The sequence below is a fragment of the Lichtheimia ornata genome (genome assembly GCF_029851405.1).
Source record: "Lichtheimia ornata isolate CBS 291.66 chromosome Unknown scaffold00001, whole genome shotgun sequence".
Classification (NCBI taxonomy): Eukaryota; Fungi; Mucoromycota; class Mucoromycetes; order Mucorales; family Lichtheimiaceae; genus Lichtheimia; species Lichtheimia ornata.
This window is the reverse complement of record NW_026695321.1, coordinates 46292-69421: the sequence shown is the minus strand read 5'-3', so window position 1 is coordinate 69421 and position 23130 is coordinate 46292. Positions and strand designations below refer to the sequence as shown.

The 23130-nt window shown below is 43.9% G+C and overlaps 9 protein-coding genes across 9 annotated transcripts; 5 read left to right on the top strand and 4 right to left on the bottom strand.

Moving 5' to 3' along the window:
- Positions 1–83: 83 nt before the first annotated feature.
- O0I10_000029 (uncharacterized protein) lies at positions 84–541 on the bottom strand (the record flags this gene model as incomplete). Its single annotated transcript, XM_058480145.1, has 2 exons — positions 84–311; positions 362–541. 2 exons carry the CDS (start codon positions 539–541, stop codon positions 84–86), a joined length of 408 nt encoding a protein of 135 aa, XP_058348668.1.
- Positions 542–949: 408 nt separating this feature from the next.
- On the bottom strand, positions 950–2252 carry O0I10_000028 (uncharacterized protein; the record flags this gene model as incomplete). Its single annotated transcript, XM_058480144.1, has 5 exons — positions 950–1132; positions 1196–1410; positions 1472–1699; positions 1774–2148; positions 2219–2252. 5 exons carry the CDS (start codon positions 2250–2252, stop codon positions 950–952), a joined length of 1035 nt encoding a protein of 344 aa, XP_058348667.1.
- A 2182-nt stretch (positions 2253–4434) lies between these two features.
- Positions 4435–6507, top strand: O0I10_000027 (uncharacterized protein; the record flags this gene model as incomplete). Its single annotated transcript, XM_058480143.1, has 3 exons — positions 4435–4515; positions 4586–4711; positions 4771–6507. The coding sequence occupies 3 exons, from the start codon at positions 4435–4437 to the stop codon at positions 6505–6507; spliced, it is 1944 nt and encodes a 647-aa protein (XP_058348666.1).
- Positions 6508–9493: 2986 nt separating this feature from the next.
- O0I10_000026 (uncharacterized protein) lies at positions 9494–10792 on the top strand (the record flags this gene model as incomplete). Its single annotated transcript, XM_058480142.1, has 1 exon — positions 9494–10792. The coding sequence occupies one exon, from the start codon at positions 9494–9496 to the stop codon at positions 10790–10792; it is 1299 nt and encodes a 432-aa protein (XP_058348665.1).
- Positions 10793–11260: 468 nt separating this feature from the next.
- Positions 11261–11785, bottom strand: O0I10_000025 (uncharacterized protein; the record flags this gene model as incomplete). Its single annotated transcript, XM_058480141.1, has 1 exon — positions 11261–11785. One exon carries the CDS (start codon positions 11783–11785, stop codon positions 11261–11263), a length of 525 nt encoding a protein of 174 aa, XP_058348664.1.
- Positions 11786–12281: 496 nt separating this feature from the next.
- On the bottom strand, positions 12282–14477 carry O0I10_000024 (methylenetetrahydrofolate reductase; the record flags this gene model as incomplete). The annotated part of the gene is made up of 7 exons (XM_058480140.1): positions 12282–13027; positions 13101–13233; positions 13295–13761; positions 13838–14000; positions 14058–14261; positions 14324–14404; positions 14472–14477. 7 exons carry the CDS (start codon positions 14475–14477, stop codon positions 12282–12284), a joined length of 1800 nt encoding a protein of 599 aa, XP_058348663.1.
- A 2469-nt stretch (positions 14478–16946) lies between these two features.
- Positions 16947–19391, top strand: O0I10_000023 (uncharacterized protein; the record flags this gene model as incomplete). The annotated part of the gene is made up of 6 exons (XM_058480139.1): positions 16947–17142; positions 17214–17390; positions 17459–17797; positions 17859–19119; positions 19199–19221; positions 19285–19391. 6 exons carry the CDS (start codon positions 16947–16949, stop codon positions 19389–19391), a joined length of 2103 nt encoding a protein of 700 aa, XP_058348662.1.
- Positions 19392–19845: 454 nt separating this feature from the next.
- On the top strand, positions 19846–20546 carry O0I10_000022 (uncharacterized protein; the record flags this gene model as incomplete). Its single annotated transcript, XM_058480138.1, has 2 exons — positions 19846–20029; positions 20095–20546. The coding sequence occupies 2 exons, from the start codon at positions 19846–19848 to the stop codon at positions 20544–20546; spliced, it is 636 nt and encodes a 211-aa protein (XP_058348661.1).
- Positions 20547–20900: 354 nt separating this feature from the next.
- Positions 20901–22961, top strand: O0I10_000021 (uncharacterized protein; the record flags this gene model as incomplete). Its single annotated transcript, XM_058480137.1, has 6 exons — positions 20901–20982; positions 21053–21135; positions 21213–21405; positions 21462–22625; positions 22692–22876; positions 22947–22961. The coding sequence occupies 6 exons, from the start codon at positions 20901–20903 to the stop codon at positions 22959–22961; spliced, it is 1722 nt and encodes a 573-aa protein (XP_058348660.1).
- Between the last annotated feature and the right edge of the window lie 169 nt (positions 22962–23130).

Here is a 23130-nt window from a genome sequence, read left to right as displayed (position 1 = left end):
GCATCACTTTCTTCATTTCATTTAGACACAATCCATGCACGCAACACATGTAAAAGAAAGATTGATATATTTGTTGCAAAACATTAGGAAGGTTGAACCCATTGATGTACATCTTCTTCACTATTCTTGTTGGTATTGGGATCCTGAAGCAGCTTGGAAAGTAAGACTTCTTGAAAACGTTGACAGAATAACGGAGAAATGGCCATGAGCAGGCTTTCGAGAGTTTCAAAGGGCTTGTTGAGATGTGATTGTGCTTTGCTAGCAGTGGCTAATGCAAGGCCTGCATTGGAGAGAGCTGAACATGAAGTAACCTGGATACCTATGTTAATTCCTTGATATTGAATAGACTCCCTTGACGTACCATATAGCCCTGATCGGTCAAGTCAATGACCACCAAGACATCCTCGAGCAAGGTCAAATCGAGGCGACCGACATTGTTGGCAGTATCACGTACAAAAACAGTGCAAGATCCAGGGACGATGCCATAGTCGTATTCGCGTGTTGCTGCGTCAAGTTCTTCATCGAGTGAGCATTTCCGCATGGCTCGTCATGGAAGACTGTCAGAGAACCTGGTCTTTGTATTCTTTTATGTTACTATATCAACTGTACCCACCTTGTATTGTTTATATATATATAAAGTCCCTGGATGGAATGATGGTATCTCGAGAAAGAAGGATAGCAACCAAAAGAAGGAAAAAAAAGAGGTATTGGGTTTGACGAGCAAAAGTCAACCCCGGGGGAAGCGGGGGAAGATGCTTTATTTAACAGCATGAATGAATCAGTGCGGTTGCGGGGTAATCGGCGAATGCCGGATGATGCCATGTGTTAGGCTAAGGAAAACTTCCAACTTCATCTTTGAAAAAGGCTGACAATGCATAATTGTAGTTTTTATATACATAACTCGCTTTAGATTCATTCTTATTACTACGGCTACGGCTAATGATGACTATTACATATCATCCTCTATATACCGCCAAATACGTGCCACTCCATCGTCTCCAGCAGTAGCCAACCAATCCTTATGTACCTCGGATGGGAACCAACTAACATGGTTGATATCATGAACACCATGGGCTGCTTCGATCTTTGCTGTTGCCTCCCACGACATTTCTTCCGATGTCTCACCCGATTGCTATCAAAATTCAGCTTAGTCAATAGACCTTGTCTATATTGATTTATAATGTATACCACCTACCTGAACAAACACACGAACGCTATTATCACCGCTGGCACTTGCAATATGATTATTCACCTTGGACCAGGAGACCGAATAGATGCATCGATTATGGTAACCGGATAATGTGCAAACCGTTCGATAGGTTGGATCATGGCTTGGTGTAGGAATGCCCTGTGCGTTTTGAGGTTTGATAGTTCTCCAAATGCGCAAAGTTTGATCATCGGAACCAGACACTATCAATCCAAAAGTCAATCTCCCATCATCATTTTCCTTACTCCTTCCTTTGTAATTTACCAATATGATCACCAGAAGCATCAAAATCCAATGCCCAAACAGTAGATGTGTGGCCTTGTAGGGTATCGGAGCAGTACCAATCATCATCATCTTCCCGCCAAATCTTGATAGTGTCATCGTAACTTGCTGATGCCAAAACTTCCTTGTGTGGATGCCATGCGACCATCTTGACATCTTGGCTATGCTCTTGCAAAACACTCAGACATTCGAAATCATTGTCAGATTCGACTACGACAAGAGTTGTATACCACCATTAGTAAGAGAAGAGACCCCTACGCGTTGTCAAGATCCACCCTTTTTACCTTCCCAAATCCACACAGTTTTATCACGGCTGCATGTTGCCAATAGTTGTCCTGCTGACCAGGCCACCGATTTGACTTCGTTTTCATGGCCTTCAAGGGTAGCCACGCATTCCCAGTCGTTTTCTCGAGAGTCGTATTCCCAAATACCCGTGGTGGCATCGAAGCTCGCTGTTGCAATCTCGTTTCCAGAAGGTGACCATGCCAAACTTCGAATAGTACGTTTATGTCCATGCTCAAGCGTGTGAATGCATTGCCAATTCGAAGCGTCAGAGTGCGATGCGGGAGCCCAGAGTCGAACGGTCTTGTCACCCGAGCATGTTGCAAGAATGGTCTTTGAAGGATGCCAAACAGCTTGCCAAACACGATCTTGGTGTCCTATTGCATGCCAAGGTAAGCAAGTGATTACGAATCGACTGGATCGTGTGCGTGGCCGTGTGAATGATACCTTCAAGGGTGGCTACCAGTTCAAGGCGTGGCATGGATAAAGAATGAAAAAGATCTTGAAAGTCAAGTTGTACGAGCGACTGATATAAAATCCCCCCATCTCTCTCTTTATCTCTCTCTCGATCGATATCAGATAATGCAATAAAAGACATCTCTTTTTGTTTGCTCACTTACACACACACACACATACGTACATCTCCCATCTACCTTTCAAGTAGTATTCATTCCTTGATAAAAACAAAGTAAACGGAGTGCGTGGGTTAATTCTCACGAGTCATCCATAATGATACTAGCAGCAACAGCAACAGCAGCGGATGCACGCACATACGTTTGACATGCAAGTACCATGCGACCTTTTTTCACAACAAACGGATTATCCTTATTCTTCTTTAGTCCGAATGTACTACTGCAGAAAATGACGTGAAGACCATTTGAATGGAGATGACAGGTCAAATGACAAGTGAGAAAAAGGGGGGAAAGGAGGAGGAGGAAGCCATATGTCAGAGGTCTTGTCTTTTCATTTGGACATAGTAATGCATGCCGGGTGGGGGATACACCTATTATTATCGTGGGAATATAATGCTGCTGCGGTAATAATCTATGCATATGTGTGTATGTAATGATGATCGGATGGTTACTGAAAATAATTGGTGCTGTGCACCTCGATCTTGGAGAATGACACATAAAGTATGAGAAAGAATAGGATGATCGACAAAAAAGAATATGACCATGACAAGGAGAAAGAAAGAGATCCCCATAATCACCCCTGATCGCACATTGTCTCTCCCCCCCCCCAAACATAATAACCCCAATAGCCCTCCCGTTCCTTCAAGGATACTGCGTGCAATGCGTGCGTGTATCTATTATCTTGTGTTGTAAGGCGCGCGCGGGTTACTAAATAGGCCATTATTTCTATCTCATCATTAAAGCTGCATGTGACAAAGGAGGAGGAAAAAGGGCGAATGAATGGATTGCATATGTAAAGGTCATTGTGCATATAACAACATTCTTTGGATGCCATGATAATAAATGAGAAAATGTGGTAGTGATGTGTGTGTGAGAGTGTGTGAGAACAATAACAGGCGTGGGCGGATGATCTCGCATGAGCATCGGGACGTGTGATATGCCGTCATCCCTCATTTCAGGGTGGAGAAAAGTTCCCGCGCAACTAGAAGCAGCATTTGACATTATTGTTGAAAGGAACAAGTAGGGGTGATAGGAGACAAAAAAAGAGTAGTACTTTGTGAGAAGGAGGAGGTGGGATGTATACACACATACATAACACACAGCAACTGTCGATCCGAAAGGGGTGAAGGCACATCACTGTGTATCACAGAATGGAAAGCTAGCATTGGCCTGGTTTCAAATACTGATGCAGTGAGGAGCTGTCGAATCACCCACAACGACGGCTGACCGTAATTAAGCTTCCCTTTTCTTTAGGCGTGGACTCACTTCCTCCCCTCCCCCCTTTGTACTTTTTCTCTTTCTTGTCTTCTTGTCACGCGCTTACCTGCATATTTCGCCCGCCAGCAAACAAAACAAGGTGTGCAACCGTGTGTGCATTCACCTCCTTTTGCGTCTAAATTGTCGTCACTTTTCTTTCTCCCCCTCTTTTTTTACTCTTTGCTGCATATCACACACACACGCATCATATCTCGGCCATTGTTCTTATCCACGCTGATTGGATCTAATATACAACTCTCCTTATTGTAGCTGCCACTCTCTCTTTCTCCTGATATCTGCTGCTTTGGTATTCACGGGGCGTGATCTTTTTTGTTCTAGTTGCCCTGCATACGAATCATTGTCGCCTTTATATTATTCACCCATTCATCGGTCCCTCTCTCTCTCTTTCTCTCTTTCCCCTTTTTTTCTCTCTCTCTCTTGTTACCTTCTTAGTCGCGTCATATTCATTGCCGTCGACCCTTTTATTCATTTACGCAGACATACATTATCACTTGGTGATTGTCTTTATTCTTTTCTCCCCTTTCCCTTCTTGCTCTTTTATATATCCATCTCTTTACTTTCCAAGCTTGTCATCCCTCCCCTCCCTATTATACTTAACGGAGAACCTATTTGGTGTATTATCAGCATTATTTTCCCTGACCCGCGTTCTTTTCCTCTCTCTCTTTCTTTCAAAAGGTGCTTTCAAGTCTCACAACCACCGATCTGAATGTGCACTCGACATTGCCCACAACTCACAACTCACATTCACACGTAATGACCAACCCTGATCAGAGCAACAACCTTGCAACGACCCATGACCCCACTGCACAGCAAAAGCCATTTGCTCGTGTATCTGTAAGTTACACGAAATCAAATAATGCAACGATGAGCAGCTGTTTACTGTTGTCGATCCAATCATTTGCAGATGGAACCGCTCTTTGAGAGATTATTAAAGCGCACATTCCCCGACAGCAAAACCGCCATTGAACATTGTCGTAAGCTATGTGCCGAATTCGGATTCACTGTAAAACAAGAAGCCAGCGCCAACAGAGTACGTTGTCATTGATGCATGTAAACATTGACATTGGATTGACTTTTATCTATGTATAGAACATTTATGTATATTGTTCAAGGGAAGGTCTACCCGATTCGCAACGTAATCCAAAGCCATCACCTCAACGTAAAAGACCAAGCAAGCGATGCGATTGTCGTTGGAGAGTGGTGCTATCAGAGAATGAGCATGAGCAATGGGAGTTTCGCAAATCCATGAACCCGAATGCTTCAGAGCACAACCACGAGATGATGTCTCCTGATGAAATGGTGAAAGCGTGGCCAACGGAGGTGAATGACCTGATCATCCATTTGGCGCGTCAACGTCTACAAACGCATGAAATCCGCGAGGCCGTCAAATCTCAGTTTCCCGATATCACATGGAACGAGCGTCGATTTTACAATAGGCTCACTGAAGAAAGGAAACGTATCAAACAACGTGGTGTACTTGATCGATCACAACGCTTACTTGTCATGTCGGCACGTCTTTGTGCTGTTGTCGCATCGAATGAAGATTGGACAGCAGCTGTGGAAATTGAGATGGCAAAGATGCTCGAGAATTATAGCCAACTTTCACGCTTGTCATCGGATGCCATTGCTTCTCTTTCGGATTTGCATCCCGATATGATCCACATGGATGGCTCTAGACATCATCAACAACAACAACAGCATCATCATAGTGCGAGTGATAATGATTCGGATCGACCCTCACCTGATTCAACGAGTGACATGGCTTTGGATGAACCTTCTCCAACAAAGAAAAGGAAATCCACATCATCAACAACGAGCATACGAGAAGTACCCAAAGGAGCTCAAGTTGTTCATATTCCCAATTACACGTTGTATGTTCGTCATCAGCCTATGCGATCATCATCTGAGCCATCCACTCATGCAAGTGTCAGCAACACCGCTGTTGCTGCTGCTGCTGCTGCTGCTGCTCGTCGAACGTTTATTGCTTCTCCTCCCGATTTACTCAGCCCACAACATCAAATCGGCAACGCTGCTGCAGCTGCAGCCTTTGGTCAAAGTAGTCTCCCACTTGCCTCTCCGACATCATCGTCATCATCATCCACCTCCTCACTCTCCTTTCAACGGGGTCATTCGCAACAACAACAACAACAACAATATCCACGTCGTTTTGATCAACAACAACAACGTGTATCATCACCTATGCAACATCCAAGTATTTCACCACATGATCCCCCACCATCCTTTGTCGCATATCATCAATCACACCAACATCAGCAGCAACAGCAACATGAGCAACAACATCAAACACAGCAGCATCATGCAGCTGCTGCAGCCGCTGCTGCTGCAGTAACACCAGCACAAAATAACTACAATGTGGCCCAAACGGTTGCTTATCCAATGGCCAGCTTTGCTCCTTTTTCAGCACCATCCACAGAAATGCCTTTTGGCTTTGATGGCGGAATGGCGGGTAGTTTTACACCTGCAGCAGCCCGTGCAACACCTATGCCAGGGAGTCTTGAACGTCCAGAACCTACTCATCCACACGATGTCACCACGTATCGTCAACAACAACAACAACAACAAACTTCCTCCTTTGGTTATTACCCTGTCAAAGAAGAGCCAATGGATCAACGAATGTTGCTTCGTGATCAAAGGATGCAGCGTAACATGTCCCAGCAAGGCTATATGCCCATGATGAGAGGTGGTGAGGATCAACAACAACAACATCATCCTTCATCTACTCATCATCATCATCATCATCATCAACCGCCACAACCACAGCAACAACAACATCATCAACAACACCAGCAGAGTGAATGGGCTTGAAACATCATCATTCTCAAAACCTCTGATCCATCGTCTTAACGCATCCATCTTTTTCTTTTCCTTTTGCTGATACAGGTTCTTTCTTTTCTTGTTTTCATATATGCACAACACAATCTGGGGGATTCTTTTTCTTGATATGCTAGTATTCTTTTCTCTTTTCTTCTTCTCTTTTCTCTATGCCCAAGCGCCTCTTAGGAATTCAAACTTGTATCCATCATTCTCTTTACTGCTGTGTAGATTATAGTTTTTAACACATATATATTTACCCTCTCTCGCTCTCTCAAATATACATATACATATATACATATACATCATGCATAGGTGATGATTGTTTTGCTGCGGCAGGATATGATAAAAGGTATTGCTGTAAAAGGATAACGCCTAAATAGGAGAGAGAAAGGAGAGCCAAGCGACACAGAGCCAACCAAGTCGTTCCTTTCATGTGACCCCAGCAGTGCTGGAATCTGACGCATGCATCCAACTCTCTCTCCCCACTTTGTCATGCGAACATTTGGATATGGATGAGATTGGTTATTCTCATCACGATATAAATTTGGAAATATGCATTTGCTCCTTGATGGATTACAACGTTTGGGGATGTTACGTATGTGTACCACCCGGTGATAAACGACAAACAGAGCTATTATTATTATTATTGTTGTTGTATGTACCATGAGATCAAGAAATCATGTTTTGTCTAACCCGAGACGTTGCCAAACAAGGATATTTTGATGTGGGGTATCGTGATGAACACACACAGAGAGAGGAGGAAAGGACACAAAGGGAAAAACAACCCCCAAAGAAAAGAGAGTAGTCATCATCATCATCATCATGGACCCGCACTTGGCATGCATACGCTGTGTAGTGTACCCTTGTGCATCATGCAATAATAATCAATTCGCATCTCCTTGCAAAATGATGAATGTGGCACCACCCAATTTCCAAAGTATCTCCTCAGCAGGGTGACGCAGGATGACTGGGAAAGCACTTGAAAGGTACAAACAAATTGACGATCGGGCGTATGTTGTGCTACTTGCCACATGTACCACCACATTGGCAACCATGCTGCTGAAATGATGTACCATATTAGTAGCCAAAATTGCTATCAAAGAATGATGGATGGTAATGTAAGATGTTCTTCTTCCTAACACCCATCATCGTATTCCAGTAGTGTGCACCTACTTCATGTTCCACGTTGTAGCTTTGCGTTTGTCACGTGCTCAACATAGTTAGCCCATTGTTGATCAGGTATAAATTGGGCTTATTGTGCCTCAGCTTTTTATTCGGAGACCAACTTGTTGCCCACAATAAAGATGTAGTAGGCGATAAGACGACCAAAAAGATTCCTTCCAAGATGGTGCTTGAGGAACAGTGTTCTAATTGCCGTATAGGCGGCTGATCACATTGTCACCTTTTTCGCATCCTTTTTTGGGGGGATAACAATGAACCATTACGACGCCTACACACATAAAAGCAAGGATTTTTATGCATGGCTCATCTCTTTCATCTATCGTATCATGATTGGATGCTCCACCAATGCCTTTTGTTTAAGTGTTCAAAGACAGCTTTTGTTATCCCATGGATTGGGGTCACATATGCATTGATCTCTGTAATCGGCTTCATCATCTTGTTGTCTTGCTCTGTGGTCCTTGTGCCATCTGATCCTATTCATCGATGGGTTCTTTGTCGTATATACTTGCATGGATGTGGCCACCCCTTTTACCTTTCTCAGTTGTTTGAAAACAAGATGACTAGAATGATAGCAACAAGCTAAACAGGCAAAGTCGTTGGCTGGTACCTGTTGTTTCTTTGGATCATAAGATTTATCACAATGGGCAAGGTATCGATCATAGTTGTTATCCAGTAGTTTGTGTTGCCATTAATAATCACCAGCGTTGCCAAGCAACGCATGATCGATTGCGAATTTATGCCGCTCACCCAATACATCCGCTTGTCAAGGGTGGTGACAAATCAAGAATGGCGTGCCACATGGCTACAACGTAATATCGACATTTGCTGTGATGATTGTGCGATAAAGGATCCTTCGTCGACTCGTGGTGACATGAATCTGATAAGGGGATGCAAATCATATTACATCAATTGCGCGCTACATCGGCCGGCTTTGCTTGGCAAATAGAGCGTATCACCCCTGCTTCCTATTGTCCAATAAGAATGAATCCATGTGTGCTGGTGAAATGAGCTCGCAACTGATGAAGCAGAAAAGGTGCTTATATAGGATGGGTATAGCCTGCAGACTGCCAAAAGAAGTGCATGGCCAATGCGATGAGGCCTTGGATTAGTAAGGCTTCTTCGAATCTTTTCTGTGTTAGATGAATAATTTCTGTGAGTGGTCGCGTGTTGCCCATAGCTCGATATGGAAAGATGACAAATCAAACAAGGCTGTCTCAAGTTTGTTAGCAACATCTCCATCCTTGCCTTTCAAACACCCGTTCGAGTTAAAGACATAAGAGATCGTGGCTTGATTTAATAAGAAGAGTATCATGATTAATGTATTGGTATGGGAAGGGAAATGGAAAAGATCCAAACAAAGAATAAATAGCTTTTGGAAGATGGAAATGGAGTGAGTCCACGTCAAGGTTACCTAATTTAGGAAGTGGGCTTTACAGCTTCTATAATGGGCAAGGGAGCTGCGGTATCTGATGGCGATCGAGGAGACTCATTTGCAGGGTACGTCAAGAGAAAAGGCAGAGTTGCCATGGCAACGAGGATCAAACGAAAGCGACGCTCTAATGAGAAACTGAGTCATCCAAATAGGTAACACGGAATGATGTTGCACCGAGCTGCCGCAGCAAATGGGTGGGCTGAGCAGTCCTCTGCTGCGGATTATAAATAGCCAAAAGGCCAAGTGCAAACTTTTTATTCCCACCTTTTTCCTTTCTCCCTGGTCGCTCGATCAGCGTTTACTATACCCATCTTGAATTCTTCTTTATCTTTACCCTCGTCTTCTTCGAATTCTTCTTCTTTTATGGCTTCGTCTCAGTCCACTCTCACTGTTGAAGATTTGAACAGATTGCTATTCAACATGGAATACAACGATTATGGTGAGTCATCGCAATTCTTGGCAGCGTGTCGACTGATTGTCTCAACGAATCGTTCAGCTGCTGCTCTTTCTATGAATGATGATCCCAAGCAGTTTAGTCATCAGCAACCGGATACTTCTGCACTCTTCGCATCGGTTATTGGTGATATTACACCTGCTGCGGCTGCAGTGCTTGGCGAATCGCCTGCTATTGAAACTCCGTATCTCGACGCAAGCATGACGCCTTATTCACACACACCTGCCACCGCATTCACACCATACACACCTTACACACCTGCAACGGCATTCACACCTTCTCTCAGTGATATACAGGGTTCTCCTCACTTTTCACCTTGTATAGAAGGTCACGATATCTCTATGGCTCATTATTTACCTATGGAGTGTAATCAGGTTGCAGCTTCTTCAGTCACAGATGGCAACAACTGGTTTGGTGAACCTTCAACAAGCACTCCCGCTACGTTCAGTGGTGATCCATCACAACTTGTGCTTGATAAGAGTAAGGATACGCCAGCTATGAACAGCTCTCGTTTGGCTTGGCATGATGAACCCGCAGCTGAAGAATCCGACATGCTCTTCCCTCCTCTCGATGATGATGACAATGTCGATCCTTATCCATCCACCATCACCGACAATCAACATGATCTTCTCAACGCTTTGATGGGATTCGATTTTGGTGTGGAACAACATCAACAACAATATGACCAACAACAACAACAACAATCATCATCATCTCAAAACAACAACAATGAGAATGAAAAGCAACAACAAGAAGTACAAGAGAATCAAAAGGAATCATCCTCTCAAGATGTTCATCATCAAGAAGAACCACAAGCCAAGGAACACATTGAAGAGCCATCCAACAAGAAGAAGCAGGCTTCTTCCCGTAAGCGACGCAACACCGCAACTGAATCATCGAATCCCAAGCGTCGTCGTTCTGCTGCTAGTGATGCAAACGCCAAGCGATACGAATGCCCTATTTGCAAGACATGCTTCAACCGCCGATACAACTTGGGCACACATATCAAGACTCATGACAAGAATCGCAAGAAGGAATTTGAGTGCACTGTATGTCCCAAGAGCTTTGATAGACGTCATGATCGTGATCGACACATTGCCACTGTTCATCTTGGTGAGCGCTCTTATGCATGTGGACGTTGCCAGGCAGCATTCAGTCGTAAGGATGCCTTGACTCGACACATAGACCAAAAACATGGCGTGGTGTGACATTGAGCGCCTCTATCCTCTTTCATTTAACGGTCTGGACTACGTTACAAATTACAAGAACCTTTTTACAACCACTGGCTGCCGGCTTTTACAACAAACCCTCCATCGATGACAACAACACACACCCCATGGGATACTCTGTAAGCACTCTCTTTTTCCAACAACCTCCCCCCTTTGTGTACCACCCTTTCTTTGTTTTCTTTGTACAAGAGAGAAGCCTTTTATACATCCCTCCTTCTTTCGTTGTTGTTCATCCTTCTTCCTACACTTTGCTTTTGTAAATCTCCCCAATTTTTACACCTACTTACCCTTTGTCAACCCATCCCCTTTCTTGGGAAACAATCAATGGCAAACATATAGCAAGTCAAAAGAAGAACCACTACTTCCTGAAACTCTAAAAATATTCATAATTCGATTTTTATGTTACTCTTTTGGGAAATAAAACATCCCCCATACACATGCCCTTTTTTATGATGAATGAACTTCTCTTTGTTCCTCTTTTTCAAATCCTGGTAATGAGCGATGATGATTGTAGACTTGATTGATTGGTGATTGCGTCTCATCACAACAACAATGATAATGGTGAATGATCATAGGTTCTGTTGATAATGGTAGTGGTAGTGGTGGTGGTACCATCATTGGTAATCCATCCATAAACGGAGGTGGTAATGCGAATAAGGGTGATGATGGCGGTGGCGACAATAGGGATGCAGTGGCGAATGGTGGTGGTGGTGGAGGCGGTGGAAAGAAAGCATTGAATGGCGGATAAGGGATCGGTTGAGACCGATGCATCCATTGTTTCAAGTGGCGTTTGTGCTTCCTACGCACCATTGCATCTCGCAAGTGACTCTTGATCCGACATAGGAACGTTTCTGGTGGTGGTGGTATCCTCATGGTAGGATCAAAATGCTGTAACAATAAAAGATGGTGATGCCGTTGTTCGAGATTATCATGGTCGTTATCGATGTCATTGACAAGAGTTGGACTGCTCATTGGATAATGTGTGTTAAAGAAAAGAAGAAGCAACCCAAAGGTGTGCAAAGAAAAATGGAACACATGTATACACACACACTAGCGCATGATCTAGTCACCTGAATTCGGAATGAGTTGTCCGTGTACCCTTTCTTTGGACATGTATTTATACATGCCATCTTAAAGGCAATATCTCATCAAAACATGTTATCATATCTACATGATATGAGCAGCCAGAGGAGTTATGGTCTGTTGAAGTACTTTTAATAAGGCAAAGAAAACAAGAAAATGTTTACATAATTAAGGGGGGTGTCTGTTGAAAGCAAAACAAATGTACATGTAACAAGGAATCACTTCCCTGTGTTTGAGGGATGGTAGTTGAATACAGGTGCGATAGGAGAGGTGTGAAGTGTAAATGTGTGTGAGTGGATGTGCATATGTTGTAGTTTGGGGGGAGGGGGAAAATGGCATGTTGAATACAAAGAAAAAAGGCTGTAGAAAAAAAAAGTGGGATATCTTAGGCAACAAGGCCGTTGAGAAGATGCTTGGATTGGTCGGCAAATTGATCCACTTCAAGATCGAACAAGCGCCAAATACCGTTTTCATCTTGGAAGTCATTGTGGACAATGTTGATCAAGTACCAGTTGTTCATGATATCAAGGATGAGCTTGGCTGATTCACTTTCACGATCATAGATACGTGCCCATTCGCCCCACAACTCATAGGCTTCGTCCTTCCATGCCATAAAGGCCATGGGCTCAACAATGGTAGGTTGGATGACTTCTTTACCAGGGAAAACACCCCATGTAACAGCAGTGGGTTGATCACTTTGGGTGTTGGTACGTAAATCGCCCTGGCGGTTGACTGCATAATAAGTCACTTGAGGATCCTTGCTGATCTTGGCCGTCAATTCATCCAACTTGTCGGGTGATACAAAGAATTCCAAATACGCTTTCTGGAACACGTAACCGTTCTTGGGACCCCAACCATAAACTTTGTGAGAGCTCTTTGCACCATTGACGGCTGGTTGTGAGTTGATAGTCAAAAAGCCAAGCAAGTTGATGGCTGCAAGTCGCTGACGGATGATTTCAGTCTCAGGCTCTAATTGTTGGGCGCTCCATGGAATACCAGCAACATCTCCTTTACAATATTTGGCGAAGAGCAAAGCAATCTCATCAGCCTTCTTGGGTTCGCCCCACATTTTCAAACATTCCTCTTGAGGATACTTCAATGAAACACCCCATCCATCCAATTCACCAAAGGCTATTGAAGCAAACGAGTAAAGGGTTATATAAAAGTTTGGAATCACATGCATCACCACCACACCAACACTTACCAGGCGAACGAGAGTCACCCCAACGACCGTTAGGGAATTCATCCCAAGTCTCAGTACGACGAATGTAGCTCTTGGCACGATTCTTCCAGAAGATGGGACGCACATTCTCCTTGGCACGCTTAGATGACAAAGACTATGTATGATCCATGTGTAAGTAAACAACAATGCATGAGCTTTATCTTTTGTGTACATACGGGATTCCATGGCAACGGTTTGACATTTTCGAGTGGTGGCACCAAGTTGAGACGTTCAAGGATGAGACGTGAGGATCTCTCCAAGTTGAAGGTGTAGATGTGGAAACCATTGACACCAGCCTTTCTAAACTTTTGGACAAACTCGACGGTCAAGTTGATGCCGTATTCCTTGACGGCAGCATCGTCATCCTTGATAGGCTCAAGTTCATCCCAAATTCTCTGGGGCACCTCGTTGTTGCTGAAAGAGATGACACGCTTGAGACCATTATAGTTTTGGATGGGGAAGATGCCTGGCAAAATAGGACATGTGATACCAATGGCACGACAACGCTCAACAAAGTGAATAAAGACATCGGCATCGAAAAACAATTGGGTGACGATGAGATCAGCACCAGCATCAATCTTTTCCTTCAAGCGACGAAGATCATCTTCCTTGTCAGGATTATCCACATGGCCTTCAGGATAACCTATAACCATGACATGGCCCCGTGAGCATGTTGATACATGGCTTCCCCCCCCCACCCCAATCCTTTTGTTACATACCGGCAACACCAATACAAAAGTAGTCGCCATATTGCTTGCGAATGTAACGAACAAGATCCACAGCATGTGAAAAGCCATTTTCAACTGATTCCCAATTCTTTTGGCCCTTTGGAGGATCACCACGCAAGGCAAGGATGTTTTGACAGCCGCAATCTTTGGCAGCCTGAATTGCAATAGTTAGGAAATGCCATCTATCATGTGTCCACGTTTATAGATTTACCTTCAAAGCAGCATCAATCTTTTCCACAGGCATATTGGTACACGTCAAATGCATCATTGTCTCGAGACCATAGACTGATTGAGCCGTTGCGACAAGCTCGGTGGTGAGATCGGCAGATGTGCCTCCAGCACCCCAAGTGATATCCACGAATTCAGGACCAAAACGTTGCATACGTTCCATACGATCGTAAAGGTTTTGGACACCCTATGTACCATCATGTGTTATATCACCATAGCAACAATTGACAATGACACTTGACGACTTACTTGTGGAGTCTTTGGCGGGAAATACTCAAACGAATAAAAGAGACGACCTTCGCTCTCGGCTTTGTTGATCTTGTCAATGACCTGCACATGAAGACGTTATCAATGGGACCGTTGCAAACGAATGAATGTAGCAATGCACTGGCAGTACCTTCATGGCGTTTTGGTTTGGGAAGCAAGCACTGAGTGAAGAAAGGGAAACGGCGGTATGGAAATAGGTCAGACAATGAATAAGATCAGTGATGCGTGCTTATCATTGGCTGGATTGACAAACCGAATCGCATCATCACTTAGATGAAAACGAGATGATGCCATCTCTGTGAAAAGTGCTTGGAAGCGGTCTTTGCACTGGTATCTGCTAATGCATCTCACACTCTCATTATACGGAGTACTTCACCTATCAATCGCTCACAGCACCCTGAATGGCTCAATCCCCCTTTTGTCGGATGCATTCTTCACTTTCATGCATAAGATCGGTAAAGCAAGTGACTCAATGGATAATGTAAATGCTGTCTAGCTTAATAAAAAAGAAATTGAATCACCATTTTATCTTCAAATCCTTTCCTCAATCATATAAATCAGTGGTATGGTATGGTTGATGGTTGATGAGTGATGGATGATGACATGTTTAAGATAAAGGGAATCAAAGAGAAGAGGATACTGACTCTGAAATCGCATCCGCCAATGTGAGCTTACAAGATGCTTGTACCACCTCAAAGCTCATGTTGTACAAGGATCATGAATCCAGGCGAGGTGTTCTCTTTTTCCTTTCATGCCTATTCCTCTTGTCCCACCTTATTTGGCTACCAATCTGATACAATGCATCAAAATCGAGTCATGTCCACAATCTAGGTAAATCCATATGATAGCATTTATAGCAAAGAACGATGGCATGTTTCAAAATAACATCATGATGAATGATCTCGGGCGACATCCTTGCTTTATATGGCAGTGTGTACTGCATCCCAAGGTAGCATGTGCTACTTATCAGGTACAAATACTCTTGCCTTTAGTGTTTTCCCACGATGAATACCCATAATGCTATTCGTACCATGCAATGGATATCAACGCATGTTGAGCGTAATGAGATGTAAAACAATGCTCCCATTATCCACCTCCTTTGTTGATTAGACCATCACTGTGAGTGCATGTAGAATGTCAAACGTCCATGTATGTAGTTGCTTGCATTGCTGATGTAAATAAAATGTGCACATGCTCCTCTCCGGAACAAGCGAACATCGCCTTTTTTGGAAGACCGTATACTGATGAATACAATCGCTTGTTGTCCTACAGTAGCCATCCATGTTTCTGGATTACTACGTCTTCTTTGGATACTCCAGGGCTTATGACCTGCGAGACACACATCAGCGTGTGAATAGTTATTCGCTCGAATGAAATCCAAGGGAGAGCGAAAAAAGTAGCCGGCGTTGTAAAGTACGCACTTTGGAATGTAAGCTCGGTAACACACGACTCGAAATGTGTTTACCGGGAACACACAATAGCAATCAGTGTCGTAGTGAAACGGGATCAAGAAATCGAAACATGGTGTGAGCCGTACGTGTTTTTTTCTTTCAACATCAAAAGGGTTGCCATGACTACGTGAGATAGCTTTACAAGAAACGCAATGCCTCGAGCAAAGAACAAAGGGGAAATGGTACAAAATGAGCAAATTATTCAAAAAAGGCGTCATCACGCGGCACCATGTCAGCTGCTTTTTCATCCTATGGCAATGAGAAAGAGTTTGTGTTTCCAAGGTATCGCTTGTCCCCCATAACAGCACAAGTCGCTTACCAAAATACAATAGAAATAGCAAAAAGGGACACAGATCAGGGTCGGTGTGAGAAAAGCAAAAGATGGGTTGTTGTCGATGGTGGTAGTGGTGTCAGCAGATCAAATTGCATGCTGCGTCCATTTGTCAACTCCACAGCATCCAGATCAGGCATCAAAAAGGCTCCTGATATTCTATGCAAGGTCATGTCAATGTGGAGGGAGCGAAAAAATCACGACAAAATAGGCAGAGAAGACCAAATACAGGCGACCAAGTGGGTTTCTCGCCGGGTACACAAATCAAAGAGCACGGCTATGGATCCGACAGAATCCATGGAAATGTGTTTTTTGTACCCCAGCTCATCATACACGCATGTCTCATGGAAAAGCAAATGCATTGATACCACAACAACAGGTTATAGATAACACCAATACATTCATCTTGTTGTTGTGTCTTTGAAATGGCCTGTCAACCGTTTTTTCGATCGTTTTTTTTCCCATGGGCCATGTGGAACCTGATTTTGATACCACCATGTCCTTTTTATGTGGCTGAACTGCATGTACACCGTGCGCATTTGGAGACTCTATCAATACATGCCACACGTACCAGCTGGTTTGGACATGACATGCCATTTTGAGCAGAAATTACCTGAAAGGGTGTGATGTCAAGAACAAGCATTGGTGATAATGGCACAAGGCCGCTTGGATTAGTGCAGTACAATTCATCCCCTCCCTTTGCCTATAAAACCTCTTTGGATCAAGAGCCTTTTCCTTTTTCTTTTCTCACCTCAGGCCAGGTTCCTCTTTCTCTCTCCCTCACCTCCTCCCCCATTATCAACGTTTTCATTCCATCATCACTATGGAATCCAAGCCTGAGACAACAGAACAAGAAAAAATCGAATACGAGATCGACGAGAAGAAGCAAGAAGAGCTTTATGAAAAGAGTGATCAAATTGCAGTCAAGGACGACGAGCCGATAGGGCATGTGATTGTTGAAGAATGGCAATTTACTTGGAGAGCATCGGTGGTCGGCTCGCTTCTCGGATGCCTAATTGGTAAGGAGACCACCGCTACACAATTCTTGCTTTTCTCTTGATTGCATGGTAGCTAACATATGATAATGCAGCTGCTTCCAATACATACTTGGGTCTTAAAATTGGTTGGACATTTGGTGCATCCATGTTTGGTGCCATCTTCTCCTTTGCTATTCTCAAACCCTTGTCTCGCGCACTTCCCATATGGCTCGGTGGTGGCTACTTTGGTGCCAAAGAAAATGTCACTGCACAATCAGCAGCTACCACTGGTACGTCGTTGACGACATCATGTATACAACATTCGTTCATTTGGCTTATATCATTATCACCTTTATAGCTGGTGGTCTTTCAGCTGGTTTCGTTGCTGGTGTCCCTGCCTTATACAAACTTGGTCTCATGTCAACCCCAAGTGGTGATGCTGCAGCTCTTACCTTGTTCACCATCTCAGCCGCCTTTTATGGTCTCTTTTTTGCTGTTCCCTTACGCCGTCATTTTGTCATCAATCAAGACTTGCCTTTCCCTACACCACGTGCTACTGCTGTTACCATCATCTCATTGCATAACAGTGTTAGCGGTGAAAAGGAGGCCATGAAGAAGGCCAAGGTGATGGCCGTTTTCTTTTTTGGTGCCTTTATTTGGACCCTGATTGCTTATTGGGTACCCTTCTTTGAGAAAAGTAAGTCATTGTGAAAAGTGTCTTTGTGCTTTTGCATATCATTAACTTTTTTTCATCATAGTTCACATTCTCTTTTGGATTGGCTATAGCACTGGATACACCAACATGATCAGCGCTGATCTTGATTTTGGATGGGTCTTTAGCTTTGATTGGCCTTTCTTTGGTGCTGGTCTTATGACCCCTGGTTCAACTGTAATCAGTTTCTTTGTATCAAGCGTCTTTGTTTGGGGTATCATTGGACCTGTTATGGTATCCAAGGGATCCTGGATTGGTGTTGGTGGTTTCACTGATGAGGGTGATACCGTGCAACAATTCTTCTTGTGGCCTGGTATTGCACTCATGGTGCTTTCTTCTATCACCGAGTTATTGGTACGATACAAGCTTTTGTGGAGAGCTCTCAAGGGTGGTGCTACTGAAATCTACAGCGGCATTCAATACACTGGCAATACTCTCAGCCAACTCATCCGCCGCAAAAAAATGGATCCAGCTGAAAAGCCTGAACCACGCCCAAGCCCTGGTGATATTTACCTTCCTCATGAGCTTGTGCCAACGTATTGGTGGGCTGGAGGTGTTTTGCTTTCCATCATCTTTACATGTGCTATTATGGGTGAATTCTTTGGAATGCCGGTATACCAATCGATTGTTGCTATCATTATCGCCTTCATCTTGTCCTTTGTTGGTATTCAAGCCTCTGGTGAAACCGATATCAACCCTACTGGTGCTATTGGCAAGATGACTCAATTGATTTTTGCTGGTATGCCCGCCGATACAGTACAGCAACTACAAAAGAACAACTTGATGGCTGGTACCATCAGTGCATCGGCCGCATCTCAAGCTGTGGATATGGTTGGTGATCTCAAGACCGGTCAAATCGTGGGTGCTTCTCCTCGATCCCAATTCCTTGCTCAAGCCGTTGCATCCATTCCTGCTATTGGTATTGCTGTGGGTCTCTTTATCCTCTTTGCTGAAGCCTACCCTTGTGTTATTTCTCAAGAGTTGGATACTACGGACTGCCCATTCAAGCTGGTTGCTGTCATGGCATGGCTTCAAGTTGCACGTTTGCTCACGGGTGCAGCTGAACCTCTCAGCAAAGGTGCCATCATTGTCACTGCCGTTTGTGTTGCCGTTGGTGTCATTATGCCCCTCATCCGATTTTTCGTTGTCCCCGAAAAGTACCGCCGCTTCTTCCCATCCATGGCTGCCATTGGTATCTCTATGATCAACCCTGATCCCTCAATTCCATTCGTCATGCTGATCGGCTGGACCGTTGGCAAAATCTGGAAGTGGAGATGGCCCAAGAACTATGACGATTACATGTACAGGTAAGTGAGCCCCTCTTTTCAATCACTCGAACGTGTCAAAATCATATGGCTAATCAACATCGTAAACCACGTGATATAGCTGCGCTGGTGGTCTTATTGCTGGTAAGTACTTGAAATTGCGTGATCGTATCTTTCAGGTTATTAACATCATTCGTTGTATTATAGGACAAGGTATCTCGGCTTTATTGAAAGCAGTGTTCCAAATTGCTCAAGTACCCGGTGATGCCTTTGTTGGATCATGCCCATATGGCGATGCAAGCCAATGCCCTTAATCTTCTGTATAGTATCAACTTTGTAAATTTATAATATAAATGCTTTAATTATGCTTTGCAACCCGCATATACAATGAACGACATGATGGTGGGTGTACAAGTTCATATCCAGCGGCGGAAATTGCCGTGGTAAAACGGGATCACCTGGTGCTGGATTTGACACCTATGCATAAAAGGCGTCTGATTGGCTTACCAATATGGCCGTCAACATCCATTGTTTTAACAATGTCCAACAGCTAATTTGATTGTCGTCCTTGTATGGCCGAAATGGGGTTTCCACGTGATAAAATCATTGTTTTCTAGCAGGGTATTGAGAAAACAAGTTCCTTCTCCTTGTGTGCTGTGGGTTTTACCATTGTTGATGTTATTGCAAGGGGTTTTAGTGACGGATGAATTTCCTCGCCCCTGCCATTCATAGGTCTAATTTCCACTCTTTCCTTCCATTTTCTCAGCCATGTCCAAAAAGTACCTCACACCCGAAGATAGAGCAGAATTAGATCGCTTGACAAGAACGAGTGGATTGAAAGGTGGTGCTGTGGGTCTTGTTATCGGTTTGGGAGCTGCAGCACTTACGTATCGGCGATCACCCCATTTTCGTTCATTGACCAAGCCTATGCAAGCTATTCTTCCAGGATCTGGTAAGTCATCAAAGTTGCTTACAAAGGCATACTTTAATACATAATAACATGTAATTCCACAACAGCGGCTTTTGCTGGATATTTATTTGCTGCTGATCGAGTCGCACAAAAGTTTGAGAATGTCAAGCTCGGTTATGTGGATGAGGATGTGATACGCAACATTGAAAGCAAATCACCCCATGAAGGCACTCTTAGTACAAAAGACCGCACTTTACGCTTCCTTAACGATAATCGATGGTCGATTATTGCTGGGTCATGGGCCGTGACTATGGTGGGAGCTCTTAGCTACAGCTTTTCCAATCGCTATTTGACGACACAACAAAAGCTGGTACAAGCTCGTATGTATGCTCAAGCCATTACGGTAGCTGTGCTTATGGCGTCTGCGGGATTATCCATCTATGTTGGCGATGATAACAAGAATAGAAAGGAGGAGATCGATGATGAATTGAGGGCTGTTTTGAGTCTTCCCGTAGAAGAAAACAAGGCTGTTCGACCTGCAGCCAAGATGTCATCGTGAATGTGAATATGATAAACTCCTTCTTAAAATATGTATTTGAATGCGTGAAATGTTGTTTGTGCGACATGGATATCCATCGATGTTGCACACGACATGCAAGTGTTGTAGAGATGATGTCTGGACCAAGTTGTATAAAGCATAAAGTGACAAGTGATTGTGATGGATATCATAGCATGTTTAGTAATGTCTGCGTAAGTGTTTTGCTCACTGCTGACATCTGAAACCCTCCTTGTTTTCATACAGCAGCAGGCTAAACATTCCCGCTCAATGGGCGGCGGCTGAGCTGGTAGCTATAGAGAGCGACAAGCACACACTGCCAAATCACGTTCACCACCGCTTCTTTTCCACTGTTTCATGCTTCCATCTGATTTCATGCAGCAAGGCACTCGTCCGAGATCGGAAATACTGAATCAAGGAAACCTTGCTCCATCAGACTGTACGTGCAACTCATCCTGACGCTCATTCCCACTCGCACCACTCATCAATGGGCTACCTTTTCTTTGTAGCCGATAAGCTCAACAATTGGCGTGAGGATCTACAGCATTATGAACGCCATTTGGAAGATATGATGTCCGTCAACCTCGATCAGGTATGAAGCTGTTTATTGATAAGGAGGAATACTTTCTATACAAGTGGTAGCTAACATGGGTATGGCTCTCTATGTAGAACTTTAAAGAAGAGTTGCAGCATGTTGATCAATGGTTCCGATTCCTTTCCGAGACTGAACGAACAGCGACTGTGTACACATTGTTGCAGCATTCATCACCTGTTCAAATACGGTTCTTCATTAGCGAGCTTCAACAGTTGATAAAACGTGATCCGCTACATTCTTTCTTGACCCCCAATAATCCTGATCAAGGTATGAAAGAAGTCAAGCGATATAGAATACCATCACCGACACTCACATGAATTTAGATATGCAATCGCAATTGGCTGGAGCCGTTGCTAAGATGGAATTGGAGGCGAATCAACGTCTTTTGGGACAAACAGCACGTCGACCACCTAGCGCTGGAAATGACATGACACGTCGTCGTGGGACAGCTGGTGGACCTGGTGGATTGGAAAGACATTCATTTGCATTGGGGGATGAAGAATACAACAGGCTCCTTGGTCCTATAGGCACTACCAATGTTGGCAACAGTAGCGGTAGTAGCAGCAGCAATCATGTGCATTTCAACAATAATATCATGGATGATTTTGGGCGGGTCCCCATATCTCGCACATCGGCAACTCGATCATCAACACACGGCTTATTCAGTGCTCGAGCTCGTCCACGTTCAGTCATTGAAGGCGATACATCACTCATGTTTCCTTCTGGCAGTGCCAGTACATGGTTCAATCCACCTACATCACAACAACAACAACCACAACCACAAAAACGATCATCTACATTGCTTGGACGTATGGGTCCTACTGCTGAGCGACCTAAATCGGCTGATGTGTCAATGTGGGCTCTTCCTTCATTGGATCCAAATGATGATAATGCAGCAGGCAATAGCAACAACACCACCAGTGGTGGAAACGGCAACAATAGCAACACCAATGGATATCGTAATTCGGGTTGGGGTGTCCCATCAACTGTACAATTTTCAGATTTATCGATGCGACATTTGGATTCGGATTTGAAGCGCCTTCGTGGTGGACGACATATACCAGGCACCGTTCCAGAAACGGATGAGCGTAGTGGTTCGCAGGATACGACCCCATCAGCTGCTCTTGATTCAGCCAATCTCGTATTGTCCATGTATGGCAACAATAACAACAACAACAACAATAACAATGGCAACCAACAACAACGCCGCTCTCATTCACCCGTGCCATCCGTATCGGCATCTGCACCCTTCAGTCGTCGACATCTTGCTCCACCTGGTATGGAGAAACATTATGGCCAATTCCTCAATCCAGCAGATGCTCTTGGCTATGATGATCATGATTATTTAAGCGATCACAGTGATGCTTCCAATGTCTCGGATCGAAACAGACAACGACGTCCTGGCAAATCTCAAACGCCCACAGGTGCTAATCGTAATCCCAAAGATAAAAAGAACAATGAATCAGTCAACATGGAGCTTTTGGAAGGTATGTATTCTTTACATAGAAAGGCATGATGGTGTGACTCTAAGCTGGGATCTATGTATATACTAGATGTTCCTGGTTGGTTCCGTTCTCTTCGATTGCACAAGTACAATGCCATTTTTGAACCCATGAAGTGGCAAGATATTATCAAGCTTACCGATGAGGATTTGGAAGCAAAAGGCGTGGCAGCATTGGGCGCTCGACGCAAGATGTTGAAGGTTTTTGAAACTGTAAAGAATCATTGTGAAGCTAATGTAAGTGTAATGACAACATGGATTATGATGCTGAAAACGTAAACTGACAACACGACGTTTGATGAAATAGAACATCAAGTATTGATGCAGCGGTGATGACATTGTTCCTTTGACAGGGCACCTACTTTTAGTTACTATTATCCTCTATCACCTTCCATTCAAATCAGTGCTAGATCGCTGATCCCACTTGTTATTCTTTTGATATCTTCACAATAATAATACAGCACGCACACGCTCACACACACATGCACACT